The 27,725-nt window shown below is 39.9% G+C and overlaps 1 protein-coding gene across 1 annotated transcript; it reads left to right on the top strand.

The window, feature by feature from the left end:
* Window positions 1–3,405: 3,405 nt before the first annotated feature.
* Window positions 3,406–27,623, top strand: COCH (cochlin). The gene is given in 12 exon segments (XM_074865208.1): window positions 3,406–3,449; window positions 3,451–3,629; window positions 3,706–3,750; window positions 9,076–9,232; window positions 17,327–17,460; window positions 18,657–18,719; window positions 19,573–19,617; window positions 19,702–19,849; window positions 21,685–21,788; window positions 22,607–22,833; window positions 24,753–25,269; window positions 25,889–27,623. Coding segments are annotated over 12 exon segments (1,839 nt in total). The 3' UTR covers window positions 26,065–27,623.
* The last annotated feature ends 102 nt before the right edge of the window (window positions 27,624–27,725 follow it).

Genomic DNA, 27,725 nt, shown 5'->3' on the forward strand with positions numbered 1-27,725 from the left:
TAGCCGCCCAGCTCAGAGTATCAGAAAGTCCGGTGTTACAGAGTCTTTGCTTTAGGTGCTGCTTCCACCATTCATTTGTTTCCTTCTTCTGGCTTAAACGTTTTTATTTATTCTATGTGTTTTTCCTAGGTGGATATGTTTCTGTTTGATTTACTAACAAGCTAATTAATAATTTGAGAACAAAACAAATATATTGTTTCATAAAGGTAGCCTGACTAAGGTGATAGTGTGAATTAACAGATCAAGCCCAAGGGTGTCAGAAAAAGGGCTGTGCCCACAGGCACTGGAACATTTGCCACGACCCCTCTAAGGTCCCTTCAAACCGCCCGTCTCTGCTAAGGCACGGAACAGCCTCGCTACAGGCGGCTGCCCAGAGCCAGGCACACACGTACGCTCCAGCCTGGCACCAGTTTGCCTGTCTCGTACTGGCATTCCTGGCAACACCTTAACGCCCTTCCCAAGACAGCACAGATTTGAACCGAAAGATTCAAGCACAGCTCAGTACCTCTTAAACATAAAACTGAAGGTGACATGCAAAAGTCAAGCGAAAAGAGTTTGGAGGGTGAATTAAGTAGCCTTTGGAAATAAAGTGTATAGAAAAGCATCGTAGGTCCGAAAGGAATGCAGGGACAAGCCACAAACACAAAACCTCAGAAGATGAAGGGAATCAGAGAAAAGAAAAATGTCAAGAGGAGGGAAAGGAGGACTGCAATGAGGAGGGGCAAGTGTATTTCCCCAGTGAGTGAACTGCAAGGCGCGGAGCACTCACCAAGCGGTACGTAGGGCTGAAAGTTTAATTAGTACTTTCTTCTGTCCTGTTTGATCTTTGCACAAAGCCCTTCTTCACGCAAAAGACAGAGGGGTTTCTGTGGGGCGGTATGGTATGGCAGCCAGTGTCCCTCGGTTCCGGCAGTTCCCGTGTTCCCCGGGATAAATGGGATGCCTCTCCCTGCTCCTCCTGCCCTCCCCTCAGCCTCCGGAGGAAGAGTTCCCGGGACATTTCACTGCGCCGAAACACGCTAACCCGTGTGAAAGCAGTTCCTTTGGCGCGTAGTTTGCTCTCGCCACCAGAAAAGACGCGACACAAGCCCAGGACAAGCCAACGCCCGCTCCCCGGGCTGGGCTTGAGCTCCGCTTTTCTGCCGCCTACTTAAGCCCGGCTGGCAGGGAAGTGGCAAGGTGCCGGCGGCGGGAAGCCCTCGGCCCCCTTTTCCCCGAGCGGCGGTGGGACCAGGGCATGGGGACATGGGGACATGGGGACAGGGGGGCGGGAGCGGGGCCGCCATCGATTTCCCACCATCGGCTGGAAGACGCGGGGAAGAGACGCCGCCGGCGCTGCTAGCCGCAAGGCAGGCACCTTCCTAACACGGCGTTTGGCTTTCCCGGAATTTTTTCTTTTAAGAATAAAAATTAAGCAAGCCCCCTTCTCTCTTAATTACCGTGAACCGAGGGCTGCAACAGAAAGTGTGAACCGTTTCTGAATAGTACCGAGCACCCTCTGCATCTGTGGGAGACACCTCCGGGAGAGGTGAGCTCAGGGGCAGTTTTTAGCGGCCGTTGCCAACTCGTTAATTGATCCCCGAAGGCGAGAGGTGTCCGACCCACTCGGGTGAGCCCCCAGTTGAGGGGGGGGCCGCTGGCCATCCGTAATTCCTTGTCAAGCGCTCGGGATCTGAAGGAGCTGAGATAAACGCCAGCAGAAGTTCCTGACATCTGCACCAAATGCCTTGAATCATTTTGCATTTGAGATACTCCCGTAGGAGAAGATCATGTCATGAGGGAAGCTTCGCCACCTTAATCCTGTGTGGGAAGCAGAAAAATGTGTTTCTGGGACGATCAAAGGGGGCCGGGGGCGGGGTAGGGGGGGGGGGGGGGGGGGGAAGGAAGGGGGAATCGTGTTTTCCTTGAATTAAACTCCGAAAAAAAAACCCAACACAAAAAAAAAAAAAAAAAAACCAAAAAAAAACCCAGCGAATAATTTACCCGGTCATGCTTCCTATTTTGCTCTATATCTCTGAACGGATCGCAGAGTTCTCAAATACATTTTCAATTATACGAAGAGATATTTCACAATGCGCATTTTAATGCGACCAGTTAAAAAAAAAAAAAAAAAAAAAAAAAAGTTCGAAAGCGAATTGCAGTGGTCGGCTGCCTCCCACAAGAAGGCTGCTGCCCTGCCCCCGGAGCCGACTGCAGTGCCTGCACTTAATTTTCTGCCCCGACAATTCCGCTAACATGCTAATTCCTATGAAATCTGAAAGTTTATTTTTATTTGAAAGTTTATTTCTGGGAAGAGCCGTCCCAGCAGAAGTTAAACAGCGGATGCCGGCAGCCGGCAAAGACTACGATTTTAAGGCATTCGTTGAAATAAACGCAACCCTGTTCCCACCCATTCATGAGCAATCTGACCATTTCACACCCAGCCAGCTAACGCTGTACCCCACCTATGCACGGAGGCACTGAGCTGGGAGACGAAGCAGACTCCAAAGTGGAGTTTTTTGTTGCGTTGGTTTGATTTGCTTTCGTGGTTTTGTTTGTCTTTTTTTGAGGGGGGGGGGGGTGGTGGTTTTGGGTTTGGGTTCTTTCTGTTTAATTCAAGCAAAGTTTTGCTTAAGTGAAAAGCAGGTACCTGTAGTATTTACGCGAACATTTTAGACCAAGTACAAACGATACAATAATGCTGGTTAGGGTGTTTCCTTCTCTTCGAAAGATTCAATTAGGCTTAAATTCCCCAGGTCTCTCTTCTGCAGCGCCCGGCGGGAGGAGTTAACGCCACAGCACGGCTGCGGCTTCGCCAGGCGGCCCCGGGGCGGGGGGTGCGCGGCCCCGGCAGCGGCTCCCCCGCGGGCACCGGGCCCGGGGCGCGCACGGTCACAGCCTGGGCCCTTCACTCGTTTTCGGAGAAGGGCCAGGTGTGGTGACGAAGTAACTGAGAGCTCACTCGCGTTTCTTAAGATAGCTGGAATAAAGGTATCTGCAGTAAGGTATTCGGTGATGATAATAGTAATAATAACAACAATAATAATAACGTATCTGAAACAAGGTATTCAATAGCCGTAGGTGGAAGGGAAATAAGAGGAGTGTGCGGGCAGATGTGAAAGGCAACGGGCAAAGGCGTCCCCGCCGGGCACGGGAAGGTCCCTCTGCCTCCCCTGGCTGCCCGGGGCCGGTGCGGTACCGGTGCGGGAGGCGGGTTGCTTGTCCCGATTGCTCTGGGCCGCCGTTCCCGGAGGAGCCGGGCTGCGCCCCGGTGGAAGGAGCCGGCGGGGGGCGCGGCGGGGGAGGGGCAGCAGCACCTGCCGGACCGGGCCGGGCCGAGCCGGGCCGGGCCGGGCCGGGCCGGGCCCAGCGGCGGGGCCGCCCAGCCCCGGGCCCGCTCCCCCCTTCCCGCCCGCCCCTGTGCTCATGCGCCCCGGGAGAGGTTTAAAGCGGGCGCGGCGCTGCTGCCGGTGTGCAGCTCCGCGGAGGCGCTGGGGCAGCGCGGAGGGGCCGGCAGCCTTCGGTGGAACGGGCTGGGGCGGTCCGGCGGGTACCCCGCGTTGTGCTGCGCAGCTCGCCTCGCCTCTGCTCCCGGCTCCCGCGGGTGCGGGCGCGCCCCGGCGCCATGTGGCTCGCCCCCCTCCTCCTCGGTGGGTACCGCGGGGAACGGCGCGGGGCGGGCGCGGAGCATCGCCCCGACCCGACCCGCTCCCTGTCTCTTCGCAGGCGCCTTCCTGCTCTCCAGCCCCGTGCGCGGGAGCGACGCCTCGGGTGAGTAGGCCGCCCTCCTCCCTCTGCCGACCCCGGGGGGCTTCCCCCTCGGAGCGCCTCTGCCCGCCCCTCCCCGATGGGAGCAGGGGGGCGCCTGGCCGCGGGTACCGGCTCGGCGCTTCTTCCCCGGCTGCGGCCGCCTCTCGCCGGGGTGCGCTGGGCGTCCCTGGCGGGCACCCCCGCCCGCAGCCCCGCGGGGCCGGGCTGGCAGCGCTGCCCCGGGGCCGAGCGGACCCCGCCCCGGCGAGTCGGGCTCCTGGGGAGGTGGCCCCGGGCGAGCCGCGGCGGGGCGCGGAGGATGCCCGGGAGCGCTTCCAGCGGGGGTGAGACCCGCTCCTGGCCCGGGCACCGCGCGGCCCCATCGCGGGGGGGCGATGGCAAGGGTGAGTGGGAGTGTGTGTGTGCTGTGAAGGCACTCGCGGAGTGCTTGGCAACTTGAAGATCTCCGACGTATTTTTGACCGTGGAATCGATTAAAAACTTCTTAAACCTGCCCTGCCGTTATTTTGACGCGGAAAGCAAAAGAACGTACTTAAGGTGCCGGGCAGGGCAGGGCCCCACCTCGCCCCGTGCCCACTTGGACCGCATCCCGGCTGCCGGAGAGCCGGCCCTCCTGCAACCAGAGCCGCTCCCCGGGAACCAGGAGCCATAGGAAGCAGTTGAAGAAAGAACGCGCCAGAAGGACGCGAGCGGTTTGTCCGCCCCTTCCAGCGGAGCCTTTCGCCGAGGGAGGGCAGGAGCCTCCAGAAGGATGCGCTCCCAGACGCAGGCCTGGCCTGCAGAAGGTGAGTGACCTCAAGCTTTTCCAAACGGTTCTTCAGGATTTCACAGTGATGCGAAATCAGGATTTGCTCCTCATTTGGTGTTCATTCAAGCATTTGGAAAATTCTTTTGTGCCAGACAGATAATAACTGTATGTCACAGGAGTGCTATGGCTAAAAAAGAAAAAAAAATGCGCAGCAATAGAAAACCTACTCCAACCCCAATTCCTTTCCTTCTTATTTTACAGGTGCATTACAGATGAAGTGCTGACAATCTGTCAGGAAACAAGTGAAAAGTTTCTGTAATGCTTCCTCCCAGGGTTGGAGAAGAAGCCACTGTAATCTGAAGGTATCTGGAACCCACTGAAATAACATTAAAGGAATATTGGTACCGGAATGTGTTTGTAATATAAAACGTGAACAGCTGCTGTAAGATATAGTCTCTTACCATTATTCTGAGCCTAAATTCAACAGCATTTGGTTATTGAACTAGAAGCTTGCAGGAACTTTGAACAACAGTATTTAAACACTCTTACAAAAGTAATGAAAGAACATTAGTTTTCCTAAAAATCTGCTGTGTTTAGGCTCATAACTACTTGGGAAGATCTTAAAGGATCTTATACCTTTCCTTATACTCCCCCTGAAATGTATACAAATACTGCAGTTCTGGTTACCATACATGAGACTGTAGGGGTGGTTGAACATCGGCATGTGATGGTAGCCACCTTAAGGTGATCAGAAAAGGGCAAGTCTCAGACTGAAACGAATGATACAGCTCTGACCAGACTTTTATATCCCATTGCCCTCGTCCAGATCAGGATAGGTATTTAAGATTACATGAATTACATTGAATTACATGCAATCTATGAACATGTTTTCTAAAATTTAAACAGGTGTAGTTCTACTAGTATGTCTCTCTTTCTAGGATGGATAAGGTTTGCATGAGTATTCCTTTCATAAGACAAAAAGCAGGCTTGTTTGAATCCTCAAGATTAGAAAGGACTTCAAATCTTCCTGTTTTGCAAAGAAACAAGACTAAACACTGGAAGGAATAAGAAACATAACAGGGATTTACTTCTCTATTTTATGACTCGTAAAGCTATCTTACTCTTAGGAATCCCTATGGGTTTTGTAATAAAATATATAGGGATTTTTATTTTCCCTTTATATAAACAGACTCTGCTTTCCCAAGGCTATGCATGGAAACTTCAAGATCAGAAAAGCTCAGATTTTGGCTATGGATTTTATTTTTCTAAAGTCTTTTAAATTACTGACTCCTGTCAAATTAAGTGAGTTTTTATAGGTGGCTATAAGAAACAGCTATTCAGGGCAAATCAGAGTACATGGGGTGAGGTACCAAAAAGATGGAAACTGATGGAATGATTGAAAGCATGGTTATTGAATGGATGTTTTAGGAAAGAAGTGAGCCTTTGCTTTTTTTTCTTTTTTAGGTCAACAGTGATGGAAGACATTCATCCCTACCTTTAAATATGGCTTAAATCAGGAAGAAATACAGATTCTTTTCTTGTGCTTTGTTTTCATGGTGTACCCTCATGCAGTGTGTTTCTGTGAGGCTTAAAGAGTGTGTGTCTTGACAGAATGGGATAATGGTCATTTTATCACAGTTCTGGAGGCCTAATTTTATATCACATAACATAGGTCTCTAGTCTTCATCAGAGTCCAGAATGGATAGGAGTCTAGGACTGAGTCCTTTCCTGTAAATTATAAGCTTATCTTTCCTTCTTCCAAAACTACATGGATTTAGAGTATTGGATCACATAAGTATAGAGAGAAATACCTCCACTGCTACTGCTCTTGCATTCTTAAATTGCAGTGATTAAAACATATGGGGTTTATCTTGGTTACTTTATACATATATAGCTCTCCGGCGGTTTCTGCTGTGATGAAGTATCTTGGATACACTAACAAAAACATCTACTTTCAATTTTAATTGTAGTATCACGTAAAAATTGGGAGAATGATTACTGTGTAAGATGGCAAAGAACTATTCTATATTATCTAGTATTCAGACCTGATTTTAATAGATTATTCTGTTTGCAACAGACTTTGCAGTTTTATGGGTTGGATAGCTGATGATACTAACATGATGATGAACTAACAGGGAAGAACAAAATCCATTGCAGAGCTGATATCATGAGTCTTAATTTTGGTACCCAGTATTTCTCATTTTGATACTGCACCTAACATGCCTAATGTTAGTCTCAATTACAGAATTATTGCTTATAGAAAACTGTATCTTCCTACATAGAAAACCAAAACGAAATTCTTGCTATTTAATTAGCAGCATCATGTACATCAAAGTGTGTGTTATTACCTCTGTGCTGATCCAACTGAGGTATGAACTGCTGAAGCCCCTAAGCTACAGTAGGTCAGCTCTTCACAGAGCAGCAACTTGCTCCCTTCCATCTCATGGTGTAGGCAAGGATCCTGACAGTATTGAGGCTGCCAGTACATAAAAAATACCATGACTGGGCTACAATGGATTTCTGTTTTCATAGCCGGGGAAAACACAGCAAGATTATTTTTTTCTAGTCTTCTGTGATATGTAAAATACTAGCCTGACATATGACTGCAATTGGTAAGTAGCTGGTAGTGAGGGAAATACAGATCTCCAAGTGATAAAGGGTTCGTTAACTAGACATGTCTAATTATTGTCTTTGAATTCCTTGGCAGACTGCACATACAGTCAAGTACAGTACACTAGAAATGACAGGTAGTAAAAATTCCTGTAGTGTCTTGCACTTTTAGAGGCTGGAAAAATGTTGCAGGGTGCATGGTACAAGCAGTACCGTGAGAGCAGAGATTACCAGCAATCTCATTGCAGTGATTCCTCCAAGGTCAGCCAGCCTTCCAGCTGTTGTTTGATTCTGATAGTCTTGCTAGTTGTCATTTGGTGGATATTACTTGATTAGTGCCCAGTAATTGGCTAACACATTTGTAGAACTTTCATGAAAGGATTAGGGGACTTGAACAGCGAAGCAAATCAATTTCTTCTAGCATAACACCAATAATACAGCACTTTAACAGTGAAAATATGCTTCTAGGTATAAGCATGGTGATTCTGTTTGGTTTTTCAGACAAATATATAGGACTAAACATGGAGAGGATGTGAGTAGGTAAGACTGTAAGTCCTAAAAGAAACTTCTCTATTTCTTAGGATACTTGACAATCAGATTAATTCACTTTACAGTGTCAGTGTCTTGCTAGGTAGACAGCCTTTATTATCTTGAGAAGGGAAAAATGAAGTATTTTTCTGCCTTTTTTTTTTTTTTCTTACTCTGGGCTGTGTAGGCATATTTAAGTCACAGCTTTGTGCTGACAAATAGCAGCAAAGATTTTTCAGGAAGGTATAATTAGTTTAACATAATTTCAGTATAGCATTAATGAGGATTACATATACTTAAGAGTAGAACTACATGCATGGTCTATTAACATATGTGTTAGATTTACGCAGTCAGAATGAACAGGTGCACTTTTTTGTGCACCTCCAGCTGTAACTGTTCTGCTTTTCACCAGGGGCAAGACATACTCTTAGGAAGTTCAGAATAAATATCCAGTCACAGGTTGAATATATGATGCTGAACTGATGTTGATCTAAGACAAAGCTCTAATTTGCTGTGCTGTCAGACTACCTGAATGTGCTGTCCTGTGTAGAAGAAGTATCCAAAATAATGATCCCTAAGTTTTCAAAAGAAAAATCATCAATTTGCCAAGCAAAGTTGTATACTGGTGTAAAACTGTGTCTGCACATCTACATTGCACACATGCAAGAACAGTGAAATCTTAATGAAGATAATCTGAGGAGCAACTTTTAAGGAAAAAAAAAAAGGCAGAGTTCTATGAGAAAAATGCATGTTCCTCAGCTGAATAAATAACTTCTGTCTCACTGAGTGAATCTGACAGTCCCTTGCACAATGATAATGATGTTAACTTCATTGCAATATTTTTTTTACACTGACCTCAGTAGGATTTATTTAAGAGGCTAAGGGAAATTCTGCTGTCAACGTGCTTTGTGAATGCCACTGGAGAGAAGGTTCAGAGTTTCCCAAGTGATTCATAGATGTTTTATGGCTGGAGATTACTGTGGGGATGTCAGAGTCATTTAATTTCTCTCTTGGAGAGTGCTGCCTACTCCTGTGTTCCACCAGCCCTCAAAAGTCCTTGCCCTTCTGTCTCTACAGTAAACTTACAGATGTGAATTGTTGGTGCTTTTCCCCTCTGTGATATTCCTTGGGTGTTATTTTAATGTTATTTTAGTGTTGTTTTCTCTTTTAATTTTTTTAAAGCTTTTTCCACATTCTGCCATTTCTTTCCCATAAGTAAAGAAGTGTGTTCTTCCTTTTCATAGCTGTACACCTGTAAGCTCCAAAAATATCCTTACAGACATACTGGAGCATAAGATGAGACACTGTACATAATTTCAAATTTAAACATTGCTTTAAACCTGGAAATGGTAGAGAGATTAAAAGCAAACAATCAAAAAACCACAACAAAACCAACCACCCTTATGATTTTCAGGTCACAGGTTCTTCTTTTTTCTTTAGCTTCCACTGCTATCACGTGCTTTACGAGAGGACTTGACCTTAGAAAGGAGACAGAAGACGTCCTTTGCCCAGCAAACTGTCCTCTATGGCAATTTTATGTCTTTGGGGATGGAATTTATGCCTCTCTTTCCAGTATCTGTGGAGCTGCCATACACAGGTAAGTCAGATGGTTGCTAATCGATGTGATAAGCAAATTTTATATAGTTTTGCCACACTTTTAAATCTTAACCTTTTGACACCATCATAATAAGGATCTTTCTGGACTTCAGGAGTACTATTAACTCAATAGGAATGTCATTAGGAGAAGAGAGAACAAGGACAAAAAGAATGGCTGGGCAGCTTGCTGGTTATCTGAGTTGTGTTTAGGTGTTCCTGAAAAGCACTTGATTAACTTTCTCTGAAATGGCACAGCAGCAGACAGACTTTCACTGTAAGATTACTCATGTCACTCGTAGACACTGAAGAATACAGTGTGAATAGTAACTAATTGGAGAATAAAAGCAGATTGACTTTCTGACTTTCAGTGACATGACATTTTTCTGAAATTGATGAAATCAGTTTAAGCTCCTGTGCAAACAGAGCTACCAATGATTTGGCTGAATGTGGTCCATAGCTATTACTTTTAATCAGTGTTATGTTTTTTTTGTAATGGTAGTTCTCCTCTGACAGTTGCTTGCTGGGTGTTAGTCTACTTAATGATCTCTTAATTAGACTAGTATCTAGCTGAAATCACTTCTGTATCAAATAGAAAACTAAAGACTAATATAAATATCCAGATAACCCATGTCAAATACATGTCATTAGAAAAGCAATAATTCCACAGGGGAAGGAAAACAGGCTGGCAGATATTGAAGTTATCTGGGTTTTTTGGGGGTTGGGTTTTTTTGAGGAAGGACAAAGATTTAATCACTTATTTGCAAGGTAAATTCTCTCTTGGATCAATTTTTAATAAGGAAATGTTGGACAAAACCAGCTGGAGACAGTAAGATATCTATTTCAGATGCCTGTGGAAGCCAGACTGATTTGTGACTGTCAGTCTACAGGGAGTTTCAGACTTTGATTTTAATACTTCGAGAAAGCTTTTTGTTAATAAAGGAGGATTTTTAGCTTCATCTATTAACTGGCTGTACAACATGATACTTGTTCACTTAGACCTTTCACAGTATGCTTTCCACCACAAAGCAGATTGAAAACTTTGTAAGGTGTTATGACTCTTAAGATAGGACTGACATTTCACGAACAGAAATTTGGATTAGACATGAAGAAAAGTCTAACAATAAGGACAGAGACTAGACGGCCTGCGATATTATAGGAACTGCAAAAGACAGTGCATTTCCAAAAACAGACCTCCCTCTCTCTAGAATGACTATAATTGATCCTATCTTGAAGCAAAAGTATAGACTAGATCATCATGCCCAAACTTTTCCTAATTTCTGAGAATTATATAATTAAATACTATTAATATATTTAAAAGTAAGATTTCATCATGCATATAATCTAAATTACTTAGGTTTTAAGAGGTACTCTTGACACAAATCATTATATTGGGGTATCATACTATTTTAGAGACCTTTCTTAATGTCCTATTCCTATGAATGAGATTTCATTAGCATTTGTGGATTACAACATAAGTTATCCAAAATCCCTTTGAGCACCACTGAACTTCTTAAAACTAGTTTTATTTAACTTCTAGGTACATTCATGTTAACATATACATAAACTACAGTTAAAACAAACAAACAAATTCACACCATCTTATATTTGTGTGTTCCAGATAAGACTACTGCTGCCTTTGCAGAAAAGCTTAAACTATTCTTAAAAGCTTAAGTGAAACAAAGTGTTTAAAAAAAAAATGGGGGAATAGTTTCAATCTCTTTTTTTATCCCCAAGCAACAGAAACTCATTCAGAATATACTGATGTGATGCTGAACTCTGCAATCACTGTATTTTTAATTTTTTTTTAAAAAAACAAATTTTATGGAGAAATAAATAACTAGAAGACAAAGGAGGAAAATAGAGGGTTTTTTAGTTAACATTCATTGCTTGATACTTTGAATGCCGTTAAATACATACTAAGCATTTCAAACAATATTAAGGGGGCTGTCATTGTTATCCAGAAACTTATTTAAAGTGTCACTTGAAATCCTGTAACTTTTAACAATACTTCCAAAATTCAGGCTATTTTTATAGTATTTAAACTCCAAAGTAAACCCAGACTATTTCTTTAAAAAATTGGATTTAAGGAGAGGTTTTGAGTAGACACTCTGTCTAGAATTTCTCAAATACTGTAAGGGAGACTAAGCTAAGGTACTAGAGGGGCAGCTAGAAAGAACTTGGGAGATATGGTGGGGGTCTGTGTGTATTTTTTTTAAAGCTTAAGAGTTAGTTTTAAAGATAATTACATCTCTCCATGTGTGTTGTATTGCTAGAACAGGCTTCCTTTTGATCATTCTGTCAAAAGAATGAATGACTCCAGTATGCTTTAAGTGTCTTCATGAGTGTTTAAAAAAAAAAAAGATAAACTTCAGTTCTTTTCCTAGTTTAGGTGTATACAAAAAATTAGTGAAAGAATATCTGGATCAGATGTTGGTTTGTTTTTTTTTTTTAAAAAAAAAAAAGGGTGATAGAGGAAAACTGAGATTTTGGAAACAGGATTTGCTATAGGAGAATGTTTTGTTGGTTTTGCTGCAACTATTAGCAGCCATAAATATTAGTCCTGGTAAAACAGGATTGATGAATGGAAGAGAGGCAACAGCTATTTAGTTCTCCACTAATTTCAGTGCAGGCTGCAAAATCCAACAAAAACATACAAAATACTCACTCCTCACTCTGTTGCAATGGCTAAACTCTATATTGGTGTTAAAGCAACTCCAAGAAGATATTACCAATAGGTAATCACCATAATTTACTGTTATTGTGATGTAATTAGAGATGTGCTTTGAGAATTTAATAAATTTCCAAATAAACTAGTTTAAAACTAGGTATGCCCTACATTATGTTACATGGTGAGTGCAACATAGCTCTATACCTTAAGCACTGTTGAGTACCAGGCCTGTGCCACTACAGTGACTGTTGCTGTTATCTTAGAGGAAGCACAGAGAAGCAACTATCCACCATTTCAAGAGGCATCAGTCTTGGGAGCAGTGCTTATTTTTTTAAACCGAAAATGATTGTGTGAGCACGAGTCAGTTCCCCCTTCCACATACACTCCAGTTTGTGTGCCAGGTTCAAATTGAGAGCTGATTCCTTAACTTTATATAAACTGAATAATGCTTATTCCTATGAGTAGTTCCATTACTGTGAGGCAATCATTAACACAAGAAAATGCTATGTAATGCATGTACAGAATTTAGCAGAATTCAGCTATGAATAATTCTGTATACTACAGATGAATAAGCTTTCTGCCTGCTTTAGTTTGTTATATTTGGCTTTTTCTCTCATTTTTTCTCTTATTTTATGTGCAATTACTCTCAGGAAACAGAATATTTATTTAATATTGTTCTTTTTCTGGGCAGAAGAATAAAAGATTTGTTGGGGGAAGAATGGAGAACCTCCTACCAGGGTGATACTATGTAGGCATGAAGAACTGAGTTAAATCTACCACTGAGTGATTAATTGGATTAATAATAAGAAGGTCAGATGAAGGACTAGGTTCTCAGCTTGTGCAGTTCTGTTCTAGTGCCAGTTCCACTAAATGTAGACCTAAGCCAATGTAGTAGTTTTTAGATGCTAAATAGGCATGTAAACTTTTTCATAACCTTTCTAACTAGCCACAGGGTGGAACCATGTCTAACTAAACATTGGGGTCCCAGAACTCGGGTGTAACAAAAGCATATCATGGTATTACTAAGCTGGCCACAAAGTGACTACAAACATGAATGGCGCCTGAGCTTGCCCTAGTGTTTGCTAGAAGAATACTGACAAAAAACGTTGTCTGGCCAGAGGGATTTCTGAGCAGCTGTAGTTTCCCTGGGAAACTTTGGTATAGTGCCTACTTCTACTGGGCCTTCTTTCCTGCCAAAAGCAATAGGGGTGCAGAGGAGATAGAAAGAGCACAACCTAGAGGGGCCAGAGGATGCTGGCATGAAACCCTGAGCAGATCCGTATTGGTGGTTGAAGGCAATCAGGCAGCAGTAGGAGACTGCACTTTGGAGAAGAGGAAGATGCTTCTTGGAGCAATAAAGTTGGATATTGTGGAAGGAGTTTGATGCAGCTGCTGATAGTAGGAAGGAAAGATGGGAATTCAGGTAATTAAGCTGTCTTGTTTTAAGTACCTGAGGATAACTGTTTTCATTCAAGGACCCTGCAGGAAATGCCAGCTGCTATCACAGCCAGCACTCTGTTAGCAATGGGAGCGGGAACTTTCAGGTCAAAATTATGCTCTTGAGTAGTATGGCATGCACTATCTTTCTGGTCTCTCCCTTCTGCTGAAAAAGCAGATAGCCTACTTATAGACATATATGATGAGCATAATGATTATAATAAAAACAAGCCTTGTGAGTTTCTGAGCAAACTTTTTTTCTGGACTGCAAGACTAAATCAGCTCAGTATGTACTACTTTTAACAGCCCAGTTTAACACTGCTGCCCTTGGGCTTGGGACCTTTCCTTGGCATAGAACATTTAATCTATGTTCAAATCTCTTTTTCTTCACTCTTTGACACTATCATACAAGGGGAAAAACAATCTTTGTCTATTTTGCTGACAATGTTTTATCTTTAGACAATTCTATCTAGCTGATCCTTACCTTACACTTAGACCTAAGCCCATTTAAGGGAATAGCCTCTTGGCTTCATCTCCAACATTTTAAAATAAATCAATAGCCTATAAGCATGCTGCAAAAAATGTGCTCTCCATCAGCCAAATCTGTCACCACTCTTACAAATTCTAAGAAACAATGGAAAATTTACCCAGAGGAAAAAGATTTTCACCAAGTGAAAACCTTGTGTTTCCTCTTTCTTTTAACAGGAGATGGTATTTCAGCTGTCTGCTGCTGTGTCTGAGATTAATGACTGCAGTTATATCTATAAGGGTCATCTCCCATGGCTGTAAGGGTCTCTTTGTGGTCTAGGCATCAGTTTTGATGTGCAGGTTCCTTCAAAAACACATTCAAAATTCAGCAAAGGCAAGCCAGCCCTGTGTCTCTTTCTCTGAGAGTGTAGATAAACAGTTCTTGCACTTTACGTTGAGGAGGTGCATGAGGCTCTAAAAAACTTAAATCCCATCTGCTTGTTTACCTCGATTCAGACAAAAGTATGGTTTAGATTATATTTCTGTATTTCATAAGACCTTCCCATATCTTCTGCTGCCCTTGGCCACTATACTTTCTTCCATGAGCTATTGTGCAGTGAGGCACTGGATTGCTTCCTCATGTATCTGTTTTTCTGTTAAATTTGTGGGCATTTTTGAGTGAAAAATATCATTTACATATAAATTATGATTTGGTATTAACAGTGAAGCTAGACAAGAGAATGGACTGACAGTTTTTTATATAAAGTTGCTGTCAAGCAGTGCTGGCAGTAGCATGAAACATAGTGAGTAAGGAAGTGAAAGCTGTTCCTGGAAAAGCTGCAGAGTTCCAGTTTAATCAAAACAGCCATGGCATGCAAGTCAATCACACAGAAGCAAAGAACAGCGGTGAAAATCAAAGCTGATTTTAATGACATAAATCATTCTGAAGAAATGCATAGATGCTTCTTCACTGTTTAAATACCACTGCAGTTCTACACAGGATGAATCTCACTTCTGAGGTCAATCATAAATGATTGCAGAAAGGAATTTGCCAATCTGATTCAGAATACAAAGGCAGACTGACAGTATGGCTTATTTCACTTCAGCATATATGAGCATGCAGTCTGAGTAAACTTGCTGGAAGAAACATCCCAAGTAAAACTTCACCACAAAAGAAGTGGGAAGAGAAACTAAGTTCTTCTTGGGAGCTAACTTGGGCATAGATCAGGTTCGCTGATGTAAGCCCAAAGTAGCTTCACTAAAATTGCAGGTATAAACTTAAACTAGAAACTGTTCCAATTAAATGTTAATGTTCTATTTCTGACACATATTTCATTATCCATTAAGACTGAGACACTAAGTGAAGGCTTGAAAGCCAAAGAAAACCAGGTACTGGAGAAGAAAATTATATTCTCATTAGACAGAAATATTCTAAATACATTAATGTGTTATTTTTCCCAAGATAATTTTGATTTACTGAATTTTCCTGTCACTTAAAAATAACCAGTTAGAGTCTCTGGTCTGATTTTTCTTTCACTGTTTTTTAAAGAACTGTAAAGTGCTGTTAGTATTTGTCAAATTTATAATTTGATTTTAAACTCATTCAGGGTAACTTTACTAAAGCTCCTCTGTCTATATACTGTATACAGTATTCCTAGATGAGAAAATATCTGTATATTTTGAATATTTTCCAAGCTACAAGAATTAAATATATAAAACTACAGTTCAATTTAGAAATGCAAATCACGTCCATGAATGAGGAATGTATTTTAACAGCAGTCCACAAGGAGATTTATGTGGAAGCTGCATTTGCACAGATACCCAGAGCTCATGTTACCAGAAATATATGCAAGATTTTCTAAACTCTGGTCTTGATTATTCTACTTTCACAATGTTTTAAATCAGATTAGACTGGGACCTCTTTTCAAGCAGGAAGACAAACAGATAAGAAAAATAAACACAAAGGCACATATTGCTGTGTTTAAATAGTCTTGAAATGGTTGTTTGTCTCCCACAGTACTGTACCTGCCCAAGTGCTACAAAGCATCAAAATTTTACTCCCTCTTAGAGAAGCTCAACATTGAATTTTGGCCTCTAAAAATAACTGTTCTTTCAGTAGCACATAAAAAGAGATCTAACCACTTCTGATGCCTATTATTGTCACTTAAGATATCCAAATACAACCAAACACAACAGCTTCTCTGCCTGTAAAAACAGCAACATTTCCCTGGGCTTTTAACCCTGAAGTTTCCTAAATGCATAAATCTATTGTCCTGCTGGGTACCCATATGATCCTCAGTCTATAAGCATCATCAAGATTTTCAAACTAGCTATTCCTTCATTTGTCTCATGGCAGGACAGATCTGGTAGGCAATCTCAAGACCTGTTTGTTGAATCATGAATTGAAATTCAACAAGGAAAAAATTACAGTGGCCCTCTCTAAGAACTAGACTATGACCTCTGAAAACTTGTCTAGAGTGTGGGTGTTTTAGGTTTGAGTCTCTTCTCAGTTTGGAAAACTTCCTCCACAGATTTTGCTACAGGTTTTCTTGTCACTTCTATGTTTCTGAACTGATCCTTCTAGTAAGGCATGAAGGAGTATAATAGTCTTATAATACTGAATGTGGCTTTATAAGGTATTTTAATCAGTAAGCTTCTTGATATTCTGATTTTTAAAAAATTAATATTATAACTGTAGATTAAGGATGCATTACAGTATGCTTAAACTAATTAAGATAGCTATGGCTTGTTAACTATTACCTAAGTATTCTAAATTCTGAAGTTGCAATTTGGTATGTTACTCTACATCTTTGTCAGTGAAAATTACCCAGTTGAATTGCATCTACTGTTGATATACTATTTCCAAGTCTAGAATGAAAGCAATCCAGAATCTTACATGGATTGAGTTATTATTGAGTTATTATTTATTTAATTCACTTCGGATTTCACATTTAATGTTTACTACAGGTGAGTAAGAAGAATAAGATGCTAGGCTCTGTTCTTATAATTATCAGTAATCTGATGGCTGCTATCAATAATGTCTACTATTTCTGACTTCAGTCTATAGTTGCATAACAAGATATCCTACATATCCATTACTACTGTAAACAGCAATTTTTCTTCCCAGTTTTCTTACTTTGGTCATTTTATAGTTAAGTGTACCAAATTTTATTTCAGTCACAAATATTCATGAAGCATAATGAGCTCAAATACGTCTTGCTGGAGCTCTTTCCTTTAGGAATTGATATGTCCTTGAAACATCGCTCTTCTGTGTCAGTCTGAACACTGCCAGAATTCTAGAATTTCCTGACTTTTTTTTTTGTCTATGTGGTGCTCTGCAGAATAGTTTCTTTTAAAAGCCTTTTTAGCAATTTATAGCTTGTTTTAGCCTCAACACAACTGCCTGCCTATATTGCATCTTTTTCAGGAGGCTAGCATCTAATATACTAATGATGGTATAATTGTATTGCATTTTCTTGTGATTAAAATGTCTGATTTGTAACAACTCTTTTTGTATCTCAGGGGTGTGATCACCAATGCAGGAGGAGCTGTAAGGGTACAGACTCTCCCAGGACAGGAAAACTACCCTGCTGTAAATGCCAATGGGATCCAGTCTCAGGTGCTCACTAGATGGGCTTCGTCTTTCTCAGTGACTCGTAGGTGGATCACACTTATTATTTTGCAAAGTATATTTGAAATATTAACAGAACTGTAGGAAACTTCTTCAATGATCCTGCATGCATAAAGAAATGTGATTGCTATCTGAAGTGTAGTAACAAAAGTTTTCACTTCTAATTCATTGTTTTATCTTCATTTTTCCATGGTTTCCTTAAAATACTATTCCAGCTAGACTAGCTAGTCTGTAGCAGAAGCTGATACATAAAAATGGATCATAGTTATTTAGAATATAATGACACAATAGCAGGCAGTTGACAGTGCAGTTCCATGACAGTTTAAGCTGATCTAAGGCAGTGCTTTGATCCTGCTATTGCAGTCCTGCCCTTCCACCACTTCCACCCATAGACTTTTATCCCTTCTCTCTCCCTGCCTGCCTTTGTGCAGGCAGTAGTACTTGTTGGGCCCTTCAAAGATCTTGTGCAACATTCCCTGCAAACACCAACCTTCCAAAAATAAAAATAATGTCAATTTTAGATGTGATGTTGTCATTAAGCTACAGTGTGACATAGTGTTTTTTTCAGAAGTTTTGTCCATGTAGTTGAGATACCATGCCCGATTGCAAATCAGTTGTCATGCCCTCCCTCTTGGGTGAGGTTGAACCACCCTCATAAAATTGTATAAAGAAGCCTACTAGTTATATAGGTTGTTGTGGTTTCAAAAATATTAAAGTGTATGTGTTTTCTGGTATATTCTTTCAAAGTTTGGGAAACAGATCTCTCTAATGCATTCTTATTGTTTACACAGCTAAAATTCAGCTTATTTATCTCTAAGATACTAGTAATCCTTGTGTAGTGTCCCTTGCAAAGTAATAGCTAAGAACTTGGAATTATAGGTGCTTTTGGTGAGGGTGTAAGTGAAATCCACTTCTTCAGATGAAGTCCTGAATTTATCTGCTAGAAATAATGTCTACAACAGCTCAAAACCTCTCATCAATTAGATATGCTGTAATTTCTCACCAGCTGCTGTTGTTTCAAATGCAGAACCTCATAGAAGTTCATTACCTGTAAAACAAGGAGTGTAATACTGGATTGCACTAGGCCTCTGTTTTACTCCCATAGTAGCTAATGGCAGATGAAGGAGAAAGGTTACTGGAACTGTACTATTCTTCAAGCACTTGTAATTTCATCTAAATGCACTAAAATACAGTAAATTTATTCTTCCAATATTGTGACAGGTTCCAAGAACACAGTGCTTGAAGCAGTTGGACGATCGGTATCAACAGCACGTCCTTCTACAGGTACAAGATCTCTGCAACAAGGGAAGCCTCTTGCGATATGTGCTGCAGTGTGTGACTCCCTGGCTAAAATGACATGTTTCATATGATTCATTTCTTTTTAAAGAAGGAAACATATACAATATCTATTCTTGCAGTATAGCTTTCATCAGCAAAAAGAGGAATAATTTGTAATTGGGGAGATTGATTCTGATTTCAGCAGTGCTCATGTAAATTAAAAAAATCTTAAATGAATTTGGAAAAGTAATACAGATAACATAAAGGAAGGAAAGAGTTCATGAGCTCATGGGATATTCATTCCTATTAAGTGACAGAGAAGATGGAGATAATGCATTCCTTCTTACAGAACTACTCAACAGCCGAGTGCTGTCAGGACTTGTGTAGCAGAAATGTAGATGTTATGTGAATTTTTCCACAGAAAGTGCTGCATTAAAATGCTAGATCAGTTTTTATGAAGGTTAGTGGTATATAAATACTGGACTTGGATGTTGCTTGTGAATAGACCATTTGCTTTACAGTTTAAGCCATGGTTTGCTTCCAAACTGTTAAAACTGTGCACTATGCAAGAGGATTGCTAACTGAGAAATGGTATCACTTGGGATGGTGAGCTACAGCAATCCACCCAGCTTTCTATGTTTCAGTAATCAGCTAGGCAGGTATAGAAAGGAAGGTTAAACTGTTTCATTTGAAAAAGAATATTCTTCAAGGAGTAAAGCAGTAGTAGTGCAAGTTTAATAATTAAACCAATAGACAGTTAGACTGCAATGTAATTCTTGGAGTCTGAGCTTTTTCTGGTTCACTTTCGGCCATTCATCATCGTGTTCTTAAATGATCCGTGCTGTTTCCTTCACTGAAGGTAAAAGACCTAAGAAGCCACTTGATAAAAAGGCTGGAAATAAAGGTAAGAACCCACAGATTTAACTTTTGCAAAACAAAATCCTAATACTTATTGTTATTAAGTATGTCTGATTTTGGATGTTCGCAGACTGTAAAGCTGATATTGCATTTCTCATTGACGGAAGTTACAACATTGGCCAACGTAGATTTAATTTGCAGAAAAATTTTGTTGGAAAAGTAGCTGTGATGTTGGGAATTGGAACTGAAGGGCCTCATGTTGGAGTTGTACAGGCCAGGTAAGAACAAATCTACACAAAATATGACTGAGTGATTAATAAGAGAAATCAATTAATATACCAATCCCTATTTTGGAGAACAGTATTCACTCAATAATGGCTGATGAATAGCACGAGAAAGCAAACTCTTTCCAGCTGTAGCACTGTTTGCTCTATGCTACACTGAGATGTCCATGTGAGAGGACATGACAAATCTGATGATCTTCTGCCTCTGTGATACTTGATATTTGGATAGAGAGAGCAGCTGGACTTTTTACAGCCCCTCTGCTGCTAACAGTTTCATAGCTCATCTTAGTGAAACAGCAGAAAGTACTGTGCAAAGGAGAGATGGCTCTTTAAAAACTGTAGAGGGAGAATTGTCACAAATGGCTATGTATATGTACAAACCAGAAAACCGCTCTTGCCCACCTATAGGTTACTACAGCTAATACTTTTGAATTATGAATGGACACTTTTATTTTAAGACTAGTCATAGAATTGTAGAATCATTTAGGTTGGAAAAGTCCCTTAAGATCATGGAGTCCAACTATTCATACTACTGTGTATGTTCACAGACAGCAAAACAGTCTAAAAGCCGCTGCAACATCCAACACATTGGTAGAAATTTATTTTGAGCCACAGCTTAGTTTGCTAGTGCTCAGCAATAACAGTTTTCCAAGGCTTAATGACTTTGGCTATTGGCTTCTGGAATAAAGGAAGAGCAAAGTAGCCTTTAACTCACTTAGCCCAAGATGAAACACCTGCTAGATTAACACAGGGTTTCTCTATCACATCTTTCATTGTTACAGTCTGTTCCTCTCCCCTGCCTTTAGAAAACTGTGGAGTAGATGTCTACCTTAATGACCTAGGCTTGCTTTTATAGTCACTAGAAAGAAAAGACCACATTCATGGCACAAAAGCATCTGAACCACTTTGGATGCCTCTTTTAGGATGTGATGAATTCCATCCTGGAAAATCCAGTTTCTGTCCGGTGTAGACATCAAAAGCTAGGGGAAATAAACCCCACTCTTGCTGTCCTGTCTTTAAATACAATAAGGTGAGGAATAATTGGTGGAGAAACTGACTAGTCAGTTTAGCACCTTGAACACTCAACTTCTCTTCATCATCTTTACAATAATCTTTAGATCTCAAAATGTACCATTTTAACAGTTATTCTGCCATGGAATTCAGCACTGCAGACCAGCTCTTCTTACACAGGGGCTCATAGGGGCTTATTCTAGTGATACTGATGCAGGATCAGGCCATTTATTCAGAGCAGCAGCTCTTTGACCTGCAGGTGTTTATCTTTCTACTCTTTGCATTGCAAAAGTAACTTCATTTCTTTTTGTTTTCTACTGTAAATCAAAAGTGAAATCTGGAAACTTAGCATAGCTAAAAGCTTTCATTTCTTACACAGAGTCAGTAGATAGCGTACCTTAAAATTTCTCAAATTAAAAAACTCAAACTGCATTTCACAGGAATTTTTTATAAAGAAGGTGTTTCTCATACAAATAGTAGAAAACCTGACAATTTTCAATTACACAAATGCATTTAGTTTAACATCTGGCATATTCAATTTTTTTACATATACATATTTTCAACCTAATGTTTTCAGCTGTTTGATAAGCCTAAGAATAAGACTGTTCTTAATTTACCCACCCATGTAAATAATTCCTCTTGCTAAGAATTGTGAGAATTATTAAGTTAGGAGCATACTTCTATTTCAATAATTAAAAATATAGAGAAGAATATATATTACTAAGAACAAAATTATTCAAAGTGTGTTTTAGCTTGCTAATGACATAGCAGTATGAAATGTGAACTACATGCTTTATTACTGGGGTTTTTTTCCACAGTGAACATCCAAAAATTGAATTCTATCTGAAAAACTTCACTGCTGCAAAAGAAGTTTTGTTTGCCATAAAGGAATTGGGGTTCAGAGGAGGCAATTCTAATACAGGTGAGTTCATACTTCACACAAATAGAAATTACTACTTTACATATTTTTATATATACGTGTGTGTGTGTATATATATACATACATACTGAAGTTCTTGTAATTAAGTGAGGTAAGAAACTGTTTTAAATGCCACACTCATCTTAGGTTCAACATTTTTCTACTAGGACAGTGCCACATTTTACATTTAATTTCCAGAAGTTAGGGTTTGCTTATTACACATTTTATTAGAGTAGAAATGCAAATATCACTTCCTGCATTGAAACAGTAATTAACTTTTCACTAGAAACAGAGGGATTTCTTGAGACAAGTTCGTATCTAAAAGGCTTAGCACTTCTTTCTCATTGAGTGGCTAATTAAAGAGTCAGAATAAACCTGGAATAAGTAGTCAGTGGTTGTGAAGAGATGTTTGCCAAATAAGGAAACTGAGAACTCCAAATATGTTGTACTTCACAAGCTAAGTTTAGGTAGCTCCTCAACTTTCTTCCTTCCAATCCATTTGGCAGGCACTAATATACCTACTTCCTAGTACAAAACTAGACCTGTGAGCAAAAAAATGTCAGTGATTTCTTCCTCAGCTTTATTTGTGGGTTTTTTTTGTGGGTGGCTTGGTTTTGGGGGTTTTCTTAATTTGTTTTTCACTTATAGGTTGCTCAAGCTTCATTATTATCAAATTTCCTGGGACAATATTTCACTTTTACACTGGGTTAGACCTGTAATCATAGCAGAAATCCCACACAATTTTGTATAGGAAGCTGGTACGAAAATGTACCATTATGGTATGCATTATTTCTTCCTATTCTTTTTCTGTTCAAAACTAGGGAAAGCTTTGAAGCATACAGCTCAGAAATTCTTCTCTTTGGAAAATGGTGCACGCAAAGGAATTCCCAAGATCATTGTAGTGTTTCTAGATGGCTGGCCCTCAGATGACATAGAAGAAGCCGGCATAGTGGCCAGAGAATTTGGAGTGAACGTATTCATTGTGTCTGTAGCAAAACCCACAACAGAGGAGCTGGGAATGGTACAAGACATTGGTTTTGTTGACAAAGTAAGAAAATATCATTATTTGTTTTTCAGTCATGGGTATAATTCCAGAGAATTTATTTCATGCTAAAATTCTAACGAACTAATTTATATATATACACACACAAGAATTTTTATTTTTTTTATATGTATAAGAATATTCTCAAAACAGCCAATGAAATTATCCCTGCTAATAAGTGATTTAAAAGAATAGCACTAGGAGGGCTAAGGAAACGCTGGGGTTTTTTTCCTGCTAAAGGGACTACACAAAGGTACCACTGTCCTCCCAGTTCAGAGTCTTGGCCAAGTTGTAGCTCCTGAATTTTGTAATTACATGAAGATTTTCAGTGTAGGAGATTCCCCTATCTCAGGTATGGTTAAATGTGTCAAAACAATGAACTGCAGATATGGTATCTCCTGTCCTAAAATGGCAGACAAGGAGACATATCTTTCCCTATCTGCTCTATGAATAATTATTTGCTTACTTTTAATACACTGAGGACAGGAAACATAGCAAAACATATCCTAGCAAATTCATATGCAAGACATTCATCTTGGATGAAGAGTTTTGGATCCTGTTCTGTATGAGTTAGAGTAGGAATTCAAGCAAAGATCACCTACTGTCATGTGACCTTTTGATCACTAGGTCTTTATTTACACTTTAGTGAGAAAACCTCTCATTTTCCACAGGGAGGTTTTAGGTGTCTCATTTCAGCAGAAATTTCATAGCTCGGGACATGAATAGAATGAAACACTATAGGTCTGCTGCTTCTAGGCATAAGGATAGTTTCTGGCTGATCCTAGTGGTATTGCAGGCAAAGACATGACCTTAGGTGACTGGATGCCCTGCTTTCAGCTGGGATAGAGCTAATTTTTCTTCTTAGTAGCTAGACTAGTGCTGTGTTTTGTATTCAGTATGGGATTTGGTATGAGAATGTTAATAATACACCAATGTTTTCAGTTGTTACTAAGAAATCTAGGACTTTTCAATTTCCCATGTCTTGCTAGTGTGCAAGGGTACAAGAAGCTGGGAGGGAGCACAGTCAGAGCTCTGGACCCAAATTGGCCAATGGAATATTCCATATCATGTAACATCATGCTCTGCATATAGATGAGGGTTGGCCAGGAAGCTCTTGCTCTTTCTTTTGTGATTTTTCTCTCCTCCAAGATCTCTAGCCAGGAATAGGCTGGGCATCAGGTGGTGAGCAATTGCATTGTGCATCACTTATTTGTATATTCTATTATTACTATCATCATTATTATTTTAATTTTATTATTTCAATTATTAAATTGTTCTTATGTCAATGTATGAGTCTCCTTACCTTTACCCTTTCAATTCTCTTCCCCCATCTGCTGCGTGGGGGAGGGTGAGCAAGTGGCTGTGTGGTGTTTGGCTGCCGGCTGGGTTTAAACTATGACACTGAGGTCTGCCCTCCCTTTCTGCATTTTGATCTTAGCCACATTAGTTATCACCTTGGAGAACTGATTTTAAATTTAACCCCTTTCTCAATTACCTTTTAATTTACATGCATCTCCCAGAAACTAGAGGAAAAAGAAATTTTACTTTGAATGACCTGCAGCTATATTTCTACTCAACTGTGTGTCTGTGTTTATGACACACTATAGATCAAAAAAATAAAAGGCTTACCAAGTTCAAAGGAAAAACACAGAGACTAATTTTCAGTAGATAAGCAAAAATACAGAACTTTCAATCCTTTGGATATTCAGTAGCATGATTTAGTTAATTTTAAAAAACCCTCATAATTGTCATTTCCAGGTGTTAACAGTTCTTGTGAATAAAGTTTAATTATTTGACACTTCCAGAGGTCAGGGGGCATGGTTGACTTTATTATTGGATAAAATAAGCTATCACAGAGGTGTCTGATTATTATCCATTCAGTTGCTGTGTCAGTATTCACCTGGTGACTTTTTGTTTTCAAACAGGCTGTCTGTCGAAACAATGGCTTCTTCTCTTACCAAATGCCCACCTGGTTTGGTACTACCAAATACGTAAAACCTCTTGTCCAAAAATTGTGTTCACATGAGCAGATGTTGTGTAGCAAGACATGCTACAACTCCGTCAACATCGGTTTCTTGATAGATGGTTCCAGCAGTGTTGGAGAGAGCAACTTCCGCCTTATGCTTGAATTCATCAGCAATGTTGCAAAGGCTTTTGAGATCTCTGACATTGGTTCCAAGATTGCGGCTGTGCAGTTCACGTATGATCAGCGTACCGAGTTCAGCTTCACAGACTACACCACAAAAGAGAAGGTCCTCTCGGCTATCCGGAACATTCGCTACATGAGCGGTGGCACTGCCACTGGTGATGCCATTTCTTTCACAACCAGAAATGTCTTTGGGCCAATGAAAGATGGACCTAACAAAAATTTCCTCCTTGTTTTGACTGATGGTCAGTCTTACGACGATGTTAGAGGACCTGCTGCTGCTGCACAAAAAGCAGGTAAATGATGTATCTTTAAAAGCTGTTCTCCATTAGGATGCAAAAAAACCAGTGCTATCGAGCCAGGTATGAGTAGACTCACTCATGGCAGCTTTGTGAAAAACATACATCCAGTTTTATCTTCCTCAACAGGAGAGAAATTGCTAGATTAAAAATAAAGTGGCAAGTAGTAAAGCTCTAATCAGTGATGCCATCCAATACAGCATGAGTCCTGTTCTCTGTCATCCTCTAGGAAGGAAGTAAGCAGTTTTGCCAAAAAGCCTATTGGGATGCTGACTCTTAAAAGCGCTAAACGTACACAAAGGATACAAAGTTATTTTCAAAATAATTTTAAACCGTGTTACTTGTGCTTCAAGACTGATATAGTAACAGTGACATTCATATGTGTCACTACAAAACCAACTAAGACACTAGCTCTTAAGATACCCCATATTTCCTTCAGGATTTTTATGGAGACAAATCTAATTCTTGATATTTAGTGGCAAAATCTAATAATCTTTGACAGACTGCAAGTATTGAAGCACACTTTTCCAATACATATTAATTAATGGATGTAAAAATGGCTGCTTTTCTTATATCCATAGGCAAAATGGTCTTAACTTTCTTTTTCTTATTGTAGGAATAACTGTCTTCTCTGTCGGCATTGCCTGGGCACCTCTGGATGATCTGAAAGACATGGCTTCTGAACCAAGAGAATCTCATACTTTCTTCACTAGGGAGTTCACAGGATTGGAGCAGATGGTTCCTGATCTTATTAGAGCCATCTGTAAAGATTTTTTGGACTCTAAACAATAAAGAAAAATCTGCTGTTGGATATTACTACTTTGAAACTAAAAATCATGAAACTGAATGGTTCCTCTAAAGTACAGATGTTTTATTCTTATATGTACTATTATAATGCAAGGGAAAAAGGGCTACTTTTTGTTTCTGTAGTCAGTCAAGGATTCTTGTGAGCTTGTTACAAGTTGTACTTAATACTGGAATGCAGAATTTGGCCAACAGCTATTGTTTTCAATACTTATATAGTATCCCCAAGTTTAAAGCTATGCATATCATGCACTTAAGGCTATCAAATATCAGCAGAGGAAACAATACAGCTCTGACATTTTTGCTGTCACTTGCTAGATGTCTTCTTACAAGTTAAATATAATTTTAAACACATGGTACAATCTTCTATAAGGCTTCTGTAGCTTACAATTCTGGCTTTTCAAGGAGTTCTGATGATAGCATGAAGTACTTTCAGTGCTTCAGTTGTGCAACATCCATTATTGCCAGGCAGTTTAAGAAAAGATATGACATTGTAGCTAAAAAGTCTATTTTTGTTAGTTGAGGTTTTGCTATTGTGAACGATACTGCCATCTGGTTGGAAAAGTTTACATCAAAAGACATTTAACTTCTACCCACAGATTTTTGTGGATCTGTGTTGTTCAGTTCTTTTGGCACAGATTTTGAAAGGTATTTAAAGTACAGTAGTTCTTTTCAAGGATCTGGATCCTAACACATTAGCTGATACTACTGCTTCCTACACCACTGAAGTCAACAGTGATATTCATAGTGTATCTGATAACAGTATTTTTTCCTGTCTACTGCCTTGTACTGTATTCATTTCACAAAGTTGTTATTGGCTAGACAGAGGCAGGAGTTTTAGACAAAGAGATTAAATTAGACCCCACACTGGGAACTGAAAGCATTCAAATTCAGATCCAAAGGTATCTTAAACATCAGAACCTAACTGATTTATATCAGATTACATGGTCAGAAAAGAAGAGAGTAGGCAGAGACATAAGTGGGATTCAGTAGCTCACATAATAACAACTTTCTAATGCTAGTAAAAACATCTTTAAAGATGTGTGAGGTTAAAATGATGCAATATTCACTGAGATATTCCAGATTCCTGGTATGAATAACATACTTCAAGTATTTTTTAGGAAAAAAAAGTTTTTTGCAAATATATAGTAGAGAACAAACCAGCACTTTCTCTATCAATCTAGGATTTCTGTTCACACCCTCCATTGATTGTAAAATTCATAGTAGTTATGGAGTGGCACAGAAGGGATTGTATTAATCAGGCTTTTGTTGTGCATTTTTTAATAACTTATGACTGGCTATATATTACACTAAACATGAATGGCAAAGATGCCTTGTATTTTTCTATTAATTGTTACCCTTAATTTTGTTACATGTTTATAGATAAGAGTATTCAGCTATTGCTGTATAAATTCATATGCAGTATCAACTTTGTGCAAAAGTTTAATTCATTTAGTTTATAAACTTTTTATAGAAATATATATTGCAAGAAAACTGGGACTGCTGCTGCTTTAATATCCTGTAATATAAAGTCTGTTTATGATGAACCTCATGTAGTATAGCTTGAGTAAGTTGCATGTGATGCTTCCTAACTGTATTATCTTAAATCCCATTTTGCAAAAGAAAAAAAAAATCCTAAATCATCCTAA

This window comes from Strix uralensis, chromosome 4 (genome assembly GCF_047716275.1).
Source record: "Strix uralensis isolate ZFMK-TIS-50842 chromosome 4, bStrUra1, whole genome shotgun sequence".
NCBI classification, from domain to species: domain Eukaryota; kingdom Metazoa; phylum Chordata; class Aves; order Strigiformes; family Strigidae; genus Strix; species Strix uralensis.